This window comes from Phanerochaete carnosa (assembly GCF_000300595.1).
Source record: "Phanerochaete carnosa HHB-10118-sp unplaced genomic scaffold PHACAscaffold_13, whole genome shotgun sequence".
Classification (NCBI taxonomy): domain Eukaryota; kingdom Fungi; phylum Basidiomycota; class Agaricomycetes; order Polyporales; family Phanerochaetaceae; genus Phanerochaete; species Phanerochaete carnosa.
The window spans coordinates 1091525-1101599 of NW_006767640.1; the positions used below are offsets into that span (position 1 = coordinate 1091525).

Here is a 10075-nt window from a genome sequence, read left to right on the forward strand (position 1 = left end):
GTCACGGCTGCTACCCACAAACTTAGTCAAGATGCCGTCACGTGACCGATATCGCAGTAATTTGATTCGCTCCCGGGGTCAACTTATGCAACGACGAGGGCCTGCTTACCTCGGGTTGCAATGGACCCGCCCAAGCAAACGAGACGAATGGGGGAATCTTCCGGAACAAGCCGATATTACACGATGCGAATGGAGGCCGGACGTTTCGCAGACTCGACGTTTGGCTTCTAATAAAGTCACGTTCAGTCGGCAACGATTAATCATCCTCGATCGTTGGTGAACGGCGAACGGTGAACCATGACTGTTCCCATTGGTTGTGTATATCATAGCTCGTTTCAAGTGATCAATATTTCATTGCGTGCAGGAGAACTTGTGTGCAAAGACCACGGTACTACGCCTTCGTAGAGCCTTTGCCTTATTTGGTACATCAACTTTCGACAAGGGCTTGCGAGCATACAGCGACCTTAGGAATGTAGACACTAATGCAGCCTTGTGGGCTAGCACGGAGGCTATCCGCCATATCGCTAGAAATTGTCAAAAGGGGTGGGCGGCTTTATATGTGAAAGTCGAAGCAAACTGCACCGTGACAACTTTAGTACTAGGTCTGCTTTCAAACCGCAAAACTTGCAGAGCGGCCCAGAGTCCAAAACTCGCACGGTGATCTTTGCATCTGTCATCCTGCAAGCCAGTACCAAATCCTCATCAAGAACATAGGTGACCGGAGTAGAATTTTTCATCATACCCGTATCTTCCATGCATCCCCGGTGTATCGAATGCTTAAGTAGAGCTCTATGCATGCCATCTAGATTGCGATTTTGAGTGAGCAGCCTGCCTACTTTAACCGTGTTTGTAGCGTCTCGATAAACCAGTCACTAGACCTGGCCGCAGCGCCGCAGGAACAAAATCCGCCGGCATGGCAGGGTCCTGCTTGTCCTCTCGGTGGCTCGCCATCGACGACACACGGGACGACGTCGGTTGGACGACCGGCCCCAGGCTCTGCATCGTCCCCAGAATCCGCTCCGCATCCGACTGGACATCCGCTCCACTAAGCCTGTACTGCCTCGGCATAATCCCCTTCCCGAACGTCCTTGTCACATGGTTCGTACACAACAACGACACAGTGATATTCGCAATATGCAGCGGCACAAGCGCGAAGGCCGCGGTCCACATCGTCCGGAGACTCGTCCGCGCGAAGCGCAGGAGCTTGCCCTTGCACCCGGGGAGCGATGACCGCACGTAGCATCGCCCGCTCGCCGTCGCCTCGTGCAACGGGCTGTTGTAGCCGCAGCACCAGAGCGAGTCCTGGATCGTCAGTCGGCCGAGTGGCGTGTAGTACTGGCTCCAGGCGAGGTTGAGCTTGCGGTCGAGCGCGAAGGCGTAGCGCTTGTAAGACGTGTAGCCGACGGCGAGAATGGCGACGAAAGCGGGCCAGAGCAGGAGGGAGTACACAGCAAGGATGGGGCGCGAATTGAGGATTGTGCCTGTCATGCCGACAATGAAGGTAAAGAGAAGTAGCGAAGATGCGAGCGTGATAAGAACCAGAAGGTCATAGTTGGCAACGTAGAGGACGTCTGCATGGTCCCAGGCTGCATATATGCGGCAATAATCAGTACTTGTGCACAGAAAAAGCGGCTATATATGCTCTCAACGCCCACCTCTGAACCATGCAAAGAGCACGCACACCAACCCAGCGACTCCAACTAAGAATACCGTGCATACAGACAGAAACAGCCACCACTTGTGTGCCGTCCAGCGATTCGGCCTATCCATGCCCAGTCCGCTGCTTCTCTCCAGTGACGATCCAATTAACGCGGGGGATGATGGCGCAAGCCTGGTAACGCTGCGAGTCAAAGTTCTGTCGATATCTAAGCCCCGAACAGTCTGAGATATCGGGAACTTCTTCATGAGCCGGTCTGCGATGCTCAGCGAAGAAAATATTGTTGAGCGTTTGGATGTCTTCGATGGCGGCTTGGGGCGCATCGGAAAGGTCGCTGTAGATGCGGACGATGGCAAGCGTGACAGTTGCCCAGCGTCCGAGTCGAAGACATGCGCGAGACGTGGAAGAGAGCGGTATGCATCACCAAAATCTGGACGGCTCGGCTGAGCAAGGAGGGGGACGTCGGACGTTGAAGCATGGAAGGACCCGAGTGAATGCGAGGATAAGGGCTGGTGCTCGCTCGCAGGGCCGGAAGGTACAGGTCCAAAGTTAGTGTATAGCTCTTCATGAGCAGCAGGAATACAAGGTTGGGGATCGTTGTGCGGGATGTGCAAGAGTAGTCCATTGGTCGTCGGCTGGTGGTAACCAGGAGCTGGCGGCAAAAATGGTGAGCTGGGTAGCCGGGAGTGAAGTCTCTTCTTCTGGACAAGCAGCACGGTCGGTCTCGAGTGCACGATGTCGGCATCTTCAACTTGGATAGTACCAGGGGGAAGACTTGATAGGGAATCCTGTGTCCCTTGTCTAGTCGCAGAGCCGTGACTGAAAGCGCCTGAGCGGTGGCGGGTAGAGGACCATGTGGATGAGACAGACGGCGGCTGTGGATGAAACATGTTATCGCCAGAATAAAGCCGCTGTGAGCGAAACCGTTATCGTCGTCCGTCCAAACAAAGGGAAGTCAGCCTCATAGTGTCTGACCAACGCCTGTGGAAGGCCGCTGTCAGCTCATCCGGTCCAAACCATGACGCACGCACCACGCATCCCAGTCGAGACTAAAACGACTGCAAACATAGTGTGCAAGATCTGTAATATTGTTCAGCGCAGAACAGGGACATGTTCAGACGGAGAAAGAAAGCGAATGCAAACTATGAGGAACTACAAAGGCTTAGGTAAATAGGATACTGTATCATATGTTTCTGAAGTCAATAAGCGTATCGTGCCAATGCGTCCTGTAAGGTCCAATACCAAAAGTCCGACATGATGCAAAAATGAGATGGAAATGATAAGGTCAGAGATGACGATGCGTGCACGGGGGAATGCCTCTAGGCGGCGTTTTGAGGCAGTTCAATAGGACAGTTGGCGTTTGTGACATCGGTGGCAGTATGCTTGGTGCCGATTAAGCCTGTAATCTTGAATCCAAGGACAAGCCGGAATTGTACAGCTGGATGTGATACCACATCAGGACCACAAAAAAAAATTAGAAAGGTTGCATGTACTTACGCGGTCGCTGGTTGTTAGTATCAAAAGCAGCGTTCCTGCAGCCATTATACCAGTTATTCCCTACGACACGTGTTAGTAGCAAAGGAAGACGTTGTTCACGAAGACGCACATGTTTGATCCGAGTCGTTGCTGGCGACATAACTGAAGTTTAGCGGCATGGAGAGGTGCGAGAATTGCTTCGCAGGGAAGGTCATATGGCCAACATCACCAACCCCAATCTGACGGTTCGTGATGAGATCGTAGACGTCCGCATGGATCTTCTCAATGACGAGAGGCAGAAAGTTGGACTGTGTATCGACCTGCAGATCTGCGACACCAGGGAAGCTGAAGTTCGCTGGGAAGCGATTGAAAGCGACGGGGATACTCTGGTTGAACGACCCTGTTGCCTGCTGCAATGGATCTTGCTGGTTGATTTGGAAGTCTGGCACTCTCGGTATTGTGAAAGCCAAGACGATACCAACGCTGTAATGCATGATAAGAAATGGAATGAGATAGAACAAGAAACTTGAGAACATACGCTATGGCAAAGCAAAACAGGAACCACGCGGTGAACTTCCTGGTGAAGTATCTCCCGCACAGACCTCGTTCGCCGCGCCTCCACTCCTTCCACTTCTGCGCTCGCCGCTCAGAACGTTCTTCACGCTGAGTCTGCTTGATTACAGTGCCCATCTCGGACTTCTGCCATTCCGGACCCAGTGCTGGGACGGTGACCATCTCTACGGGTGCGGTCGTCGCCTCACTCGGCGTCTCTATCTTGGACAGACTCGGCGAGTTCACACGGCGATATCTGCGACAGTACGCCAGTCAGTGTTTCAGCTTGTAGTACGAGGTCAAGACCGGTACCCGTTGTCCGCACCGAACGCTGCGCGTGAGTACCGTGGACCCTGGTTATTGAAGTCGGCATAGATGTCAAAAGGTTCGTCCCGTAAGGCGGCTTCCTCGTCGTATCCGCCCTTGACGGGTTCTTGTCGGCCACCATCAAAGAAGGTGGTGTTGTTGTATCCTGCGGACTGCTTATTCAGAAGCTCGACACTGCCCCGCCCAGGGGCATTTGGATTGAAGAACGAGGAACGAGAGTCCTGCCGCGCGTGAGAAGTGTAATCGGCGTAGGGGGCCGGTGAGGGGAAGTCCTGCTGAAGCGCATCGCCTGAGGCCCTCCGTCCGCCGTAGAAAGAGGACACAACAGACTTGCGATCGTGATCCATGCGAACGACCTGATGTTGCGAGGAGCAGAGTAGAGGGTCTGCAGGGTATCTGCAACGGGTGGCGACGAGAAGCGAGACGCCCACGGCGATATCACCAGAGCAGACGGAGCTGTCTGAGATTCAATATGCAACCTTGCGAAGAATCTGCGGATCATCTGAGTACCAAAGTCCCCCGCTCGCCTACGCCGAGCTTTGATCGATGCTTGCTTGATCCTTGGCTACCACTGCGAGCGTCCTCTGTGCTTCATTGCGACCGGCATCCGTCATCCTTGGCTGTAATATCGTCTCCAGATAGGCTCATAAGCAGGCAGAACTTCTAGCCGTAACGTTTGACAGGCGCAAACGACGAGGCTGTGCGGGATTCACGAGCCTGGCTGTGCATGGCATTCCATGACCAAAACTCCAGGTGTTGTCTTGCTACTTCTCCGACCCTACAGGCTCCTCGGAGGGTCTTGGTATCTCTGTTTCTTGATATTATGGTCTTGGCTCGTTAGCGTTCCGACGTCCTGAGCTGTTTTTGCTCCGAGCTCATTCGCCTGGTCTCCTGCTTGTCCCTCCGGTTCTCTCCCCATACTCGGCCGCAGCGACCGCTGGAAAGCTCACGTAATTCCGCCTAGAGTTGCGTCGGCATGTACACATCCTCGCAGCCAATGGGCTGAGTGGCTTCGGCAACCAGGCTCGTCCAGACCTGCCGTCCTAGGGCGCCTTCCAGCACCTTGCATTCCCGACTGGCATTGACGACGACAGTCGCGCGCCGCCCGATCGAATCTCGTATATCTCAGTGGTGTCTCGTACACACACATTTCTGCCCTATAAGATCCCTGCGTGCTACAGCCCCATCTTCACCATAGTACCTCTGGACTTCACATCTGTATTAGCGACTACCTCTCCTCCTGATGTCCGCCTCTGTAACATCCAGTCTCCCTTGTGGCACATCTTGTCGAGACCGGGCAGCTGCAATTCCGGGCTCAGAGACCCCCGCCGATGGCAGGGGTATAGTCACCAGTGTCAAGGTCGCCATAAGTGTCTTGGCAGGTGAATAAGTTCCTGTCTTCGCGCCTCTACCCTGGCAGGTCTTTCGCGCCGTGCTGACCTCTAACCTATCGCCTGCGTCCTAGTATTCTTCATCTTCATTGTCATTAGCTTCTGCCTTGTGGGTAGAAGGAACTATCCTCGTCCCCACCACTCGCCGCTTCCACAGCATCACATGTCGCCTACTTCGGTTGCTCGTCGCAAGAGCCTGCGCAACTGGTTCAGCTCCCGTCCCCACTCACCGAGCTCACACAACGAAACTCGTGCAACGACGCCGTACGCAACGCATCGGCCCCACTCTGCAGTGTCCTTGTCAGGGTCAACTGTCGTGGATGTCTGCGTGGATTGCCCTATCGTGTACCCACAAGCACCTCCACCCATGTATGTCGCATCTCGAGTGGGCACCGTAACCCCTACGCTCCCCGTAGCATGATTGAGTACCTCACAGTCAATACTGTACCCCTTAATTATGTGCTCTGCTCTGATCTCTGCTTGTTGTGAATCGACCTAGCATGATATCCTCAGTTTGCTAGATTAGACGACTATTTACATGCTGCCCTTCCGAGCCTGCTCGTTGTCTCTTATTGTAATTTACCAGCGAACAGCAAAAGTTGCTCATCTACCCTCACGTCGCGGGCTGCAGCTAGCTGCGGTCTTGCGCCTCGTATGTCCGGTGATCGACGAGACGCCCTGGGAGTGTTCTGGCCGCTGATTCCTTTCTTCCGACACCTTCTCTCCTGGGTCCTCCGACATCGTCGCCGTTGTTTGCGCACCTGCCCTCCATCTCGAAGCCATCCTTGAGTTTACAGTCGTATGAACGGCGATGACACGCGGGTGCCTGCTCGCAGCCGGCCTATAACCGAGTGGCTTGTTACGGCGGCTCCGAGGTAGGCCTTTGGTATGGCTATGCACAGCTCGATCCTCTCGACTTTGAACTGTACGTAGGTCATATATTCGCCAATGGTCTTCGTTCGCACGCTGCACCTTGTTCTCCACCTACGTCGTCGAGGGAGCTAGACGACAATGCCGGCTATCCCATCTCCAGCCAACGCGCCTGGCGCCAGCTCGACTTCCACCCCTCTGAGCATCTCGCGCAGTGTCCTCGCCACTAGTCCCATCGCCACTATCAACATTCTCGAAGCCAATCCTTCGGACGCTGTTAATCCCTCATCAAGTAGCGATGTTGTCCAGCTCGTCCTGGTCATCGGAATCCTCATAGCCGGTACGTCGCGCGTCCTGCACACTTAGCTCATTCGCACTTCCGCTTCGACTCGTACCTGACAACACACGCCTCAGGGATTCTGCTGTTCGGCATGCTCACGTATCTTGCGATAAATGGACCGAAGAGCGGTGGACCTCTCACTTTCTTGGAGTACTGGATAGACTACAATGTCCGGATGCTGAGTGTGCAAGCCGTCGGCATCGAGGCCGGCGCGGACAACAGGTTAGCTTTCATCATCGTGCTCCTAGTATGTGTAATGACGCGAGACCCCGCGATAGGCCTCAGGCAGCACCCACCCCGCCTGAGGGGATGCCCTCTGTCACGACAAATACTACTCCCCCTCACGGCGCTTCCGCACTGTCGCCCGAAAGCTCTGCAGCGCCGCGAGAGGCTGTGAGCGAATAACCACCTGCTCCAAGTCCATCTCCGCCGGTCGCGTCCCGTCGCCCATGATTGCTGTATTGTTCCGCATTCTACTCACTAGACCCTGGACGTGATGATCGCCAGGGCTAGACACTCTCGCTTTCGCCGCGCCGCATGCTCGGCATTCTCCTCAATATGTTATTTGTTGTATTGCTTTGCATACCCGTCTTCCTCTCGTCGTAGAACGCTGTGATTAATTAGTCATCCTCCGCACTCTCGCAAGACTTGTTATACCCCTCGCATTACATCTCTAACGTTAATGTACGGTCACGATATACTACTCGTACATGATATACTGGTTTTTGGTGTAGTCCATGCCTTTCGTCGGCCTGCACGCCCTATCTGTCCTCCACGTGTCTTTCATTCACAGCACGGTGGCAAGCGCCAACCGATCAGCTTTACCTCCGTCCATCATTTTCTCGCTCACTACTCACTGCCGTCCCCTCGGGCCCCCACGCTGCCGACACTCTCACATAATGGTGCTGTTCTTCGCCTCTACAGGTAAGGGTGAAGAGCAATGGCGAGATGAATGTGCATTAAACACATCCTCACAGCAATCGATCCTCCTGCCGTGATCTACATGGGCAAGGACAAGTTCGAGAGTACGTCCTGCCGTCCTTATGTCTCCCCTCGCGCGCGAACTCAGATTCCAGCTCTGAGCAGATGAGGACCTCATAAAGTATGCGTGGCCACAGGATGTCTGGTTTCACGTCGACAAGCTCTCGTCCGCACATGTTTACCTGCGTATGCCCGAGGGCATGACATGGGACGCCATCCCCGAGGCACTGCTCGTCGACTGCGCGCAGCTGGTCAAAGCCAACTCCATTGAAGGTATGGGTCCGCTTTTGTGTGCGGGTTTAGCAGACAGGGCGAGCTCACAACGACAGAATGCAGGCAACAAGAAAGATAACCTCACGATCATATACACCCCTGGAGACAACCTGAAGGTACGCGATGCCCTTTCTCAAGCTTGTGCCATATTCCGGAGCTAGATATAGAAAACGGGAGACATGGCCGTCGGACAAGTATCCTTCCACAACGATAGGCAGGTGCGTGCTACTTTGTTCTTGATGATGCGTTCGAGTCTCATTTGCTTTGACTCTGCAGGTAAAGCGAGGTGCGTTGCTTTGGTCGCTTTGATATCCCAACGGTACAAAGCGCCTGTAGTGTATGTTCTACAGCGTGAAAACCCGATTGTAAATCGGTTGAACAAGACCAAAGTCGAGCGCGAAGTTGACCACGAGCAGGAGCGCGTCGAGCGAATAAAGCAAGAGACCGCCATAAAACGCACTGCGGCCCAAGCAAAGGTGCACTGTGTCTCTATGTGTCTTTGTCAACCAAATATTGATAATCAGCGACTACTACAGAAAAAGGCAGATGCGGAGCTTGCGAAGCAGAGAGAGGCGGAGAAGATTGCGCGCTCGTATGATTCGCTCTTCTCAGGAGGCGACGACTTTGAAGAAGGCGAACTAGACAAGCCAAAGAAGTCTGTTAGGGAGCTCGAGGAGGACTTCATGTAACATCCGACCGCCTCACGCGATCCTCATGTGTACACTGCTTGTATGTAACCACTAGCACCGAATTGTCAGCATATCCCAAACGGCTTCTATCCAAGAGTCTAACCATAAAGCTCATTAGGAATAGCTTAAAGTGACCGGTACAGTCATCTAGGGTTCGTACATGCTAGGATGCATTAATAGCGTCAGATGGTCATCCAACTAGTTTCTCCATGATCGCCTCTATGCTGTTCTCCGGCGGGGGCAAGGCACTCGTTCCGTCTGTTTGGAAGAAGTCGTCCAGAGTGAGCGGTCGCAGATCGATGCCCTCTTCATGTATCCGCGCGAGCTCTACTGTGCTGTTCCCCGCCCGGCGCATGAGTTCGCGCATTGGGATCATCGCGGCATTTCGACAGAGCTCCTTCAGGTCTGAACCCGAGAAGCCCTCTGTCCGCTCTGCAAGGACCGTGAGCGAGAACTTCGGGTCAAGACTAGTATCTCGCAGGATCTGTAGGCGCCATTTTAGCACGAGTATGATAGCCACCCGGATGGCATATATGCGTACCAAGGACAGGATCTTCAGCCGCTGGTCATAGCTGGGCAAAGCGACCGAGAAACGCTTGGGCATTCGCCTCAGAATGGCCGAGTCGATATCATTTGGGCGGTTCGTGGCGCCGAGAACGACGATACGATCTGTACTTGACAGGAGACCATCCCACAGTCTATGTAGCGGTTCAGCACGGGTATATGTGCGAGGATGGTGCGAACGCACGTCATGAATTCCGCCTTCATCATCCCCGTCACTTCATGGTCGCCCTTCGTCCGCTCCCGCAGGAACGAGTCAATCTCGTCAATGAAGACAATGCTCGGCTGCGTTTTCCGCGCGAGAGAAAACAGGGCGGCGACGAGCTTGTTTGACTCGCCGTACCACTTGTTCGTGAGCACCGACGCAGCGATGTTGATGAATGTCGCGTCAGACTCCTTCGCGAGGGCTTTCGCGAGCATGGTCTTGCCGCACCCGGGCGGACCGAATAATAGGACACCCTTTGGCGCGCCCAGCAACGAGGACGAAGCAAAGAGGTCGGGATAGCGTAATGGGAAAATGACAGACTCTTGCATTGAGGAAATTATAGGGTCCAAGCCGCCAATGTCTGGCAGAATGAGTCAAAAGAGAACATAGGCAACTTCTTAAGACAGATACCTGAGAAGTGCACGTCAATATCGTCTGGATGTATAATTTCGGAGGCTATCTGCCCTGAGGTGCCCGAAACGGTCAGCCCAAACCAAACTACAAGGAGACAACAACGCACTCTCATAATCGTCCAGAGTCAAACTCTTGTGACCCAGCCTCTCTAGTGCTTTCAAGCTTTTCTCTTTGACCTCCTTCTTCTCCACGGGGTTCATGGACTGCATCACCCACTGCGGAACCGTGAATGAGACGCGTGCTCTTCTGCGGACACGCTACGCTAGAAGCACTTACTCGTATGGTATAGTACAGGGCTGCCTTGCAAGCAAGTTAGAAAACAGTTGACATGATAGCACG

The 10075-nt window shown here is 53.9% G+C and overlaps 5 protein-coding genes across 5 annotated transcripts in view; 2 read left to right on the forward strand and 3 right to left on the reverse strand.

Moving 5' to 3' along the window:
- Positions 1 to 837: 837 nt before the first annotated feature.
- PHACADRAFT_106621 (uncharacterized protein) lies at positions 838 to 1770 on the reverse strand (the record flags this gene model as incomplete). Its single annotated transcript, XM_007401793.1, has 2 exons — positions 838 to 1586; positions 1656 to 1770. The coding sequence occupies 2 exons, from the start codon at positions 1768 to 1770 to the stop codon at positions 838 to 840; spliced, it is 864 nt and encodes a 287-aa protein (XP_007401855.1).
- Positions 1771 to 2976: 1206 nt separating this feature from the next.
- PHACADRAFT_106737 (uncharacterized protein) lies at positions 2977 to 4359 on the reverse strand (the record flags this gene model as incomplete). Its single annotated transcript, XM_007401794.1, has 5 exons — positions 2977 to 3095; positions 3155 to 3214; positions 3264 to 3616; positions 3672 to 3941; positions 3992 to 4359. 5 exons carry the CDS (start codon positions 4357 to 4359, stop codon positions 2977 to 2979), a joined length of 1170 nt encoding a protein of 389 aa, XP_007401856.1.
- Positions 4360 to 6142: 1783 nt separating this feature from the next.
- On the forward strand, positions 6143 to 7328 carry PHACADRAFT_265512 (uncharacterized protein). Its single transcript, XM_007401795.1, has 3 exons — positions 6143 to 6613; positions 6688 to 6835; positions 6892 to 7328. Exons 1-3 carry the CDS (start codon positions 6415 to 6417, stop codon positions 7016 to 7018), a joined length of 474 nt encoding a protein of 157 aa, XP_007401857.1. The 5' UTR covers positions 6143 to 6414; the 3' UTR covers positions 7019 to 7328.
- A 173-nt stretch (positions 7329 to 7501) lies between these two features.
- PHACADRAFT_265513 (uncharacterized protein) lies at positions 7502 to 8637 on the forward strand. Its single transcript, XM_007401796.1, has 8 exons — positions 7502 to 7537; positions 7591 to 7638; positions 7700 to 7867; positions 7931 to 7983; positions 8035 to 8085; positions 8144 to 8153; positions 8204 to 8343; positions 8404 to 8637. The coding sequence occupies exons 1-8, from the start codon at positions 7513 to 7515 to the stop codon at positions 8554 to 8556; spliced, it is 648 nt and encodes a 215-aa protein (XP_007401858.1). The 5' UTR covers positions 7502 to 7512; the 3' UTR covers positions 8557 to 8637.
- A 109-nt stretch (positions 8638 to 8746) lies between these two features.
- The window catches only part of PHACADRAFT_167153 (uncharacterized protein), a gene marked incomplete at both ends in the record, with an annotated part of 2336 nt that continues 1007 nt past the window's right edge, over positions 8747 to 10075 (reverse strand). The window contains 4 exons of the mRNA XM_007401797.1: positions 8747 to 9040; positions 9098 to 9254; positions 9305 to 9642; positions 9817 to 9820. Of these exons, the coding sequence (XP_007401859.1) occupies positions 8747 to 9040; positions 9098 to 9254; positions 9305 to 9642; positions 9817 to 9820 (793 nt within the window). The remainder of the gene's footprint in view (positions 9041 to 9097; positions 9255 to 9304; positions 9643 to 9816; positions 9821 to 10075) is intronic.

Coding starts and splice junctions, on each gene's coding strand:
- PHACADRAFT_265512 (XM_007401795.1), top strand. CDS start 6,415: ATGCCGGCTATCCCATCTCCAGCCAACGCGCCTGGCGCCAGCTCGACT. Junction 6,614..6,687: donor CATCGGAATCCTCATAGCCG/GTACGTCGCGCG, acceptor CACACGCCTCAG/GGATTCTGCTGTTCGGCATG. Junction 6,836..6,891: donor GAGGCCGGCGCGGACAACAG/GTTAGCTTTCAT, acceptor ACCCCGCGATAG/GCCTCAGGCAGCACCCACCC.
- PHACADRAFT_265513 (XM_007401796.1), top strand. CDS start 7,513: ATGGTGCTGTTCTTCGCCTCTACAG. Junction 7,538..7,590: donor GCTGTTCTTCGCCTCTACAG/GTAAGGGTGAAG, acceptor ACATCCTCACAG/CAATCGATCCTCCTGCCGTG. Junction 7,984..8,034: donor CCCCTGGAGACAACCTGAAG/GTACGCGATGCC, acceptor AGCTAGATATAG/AAAACGGGAGACATGGCCGT.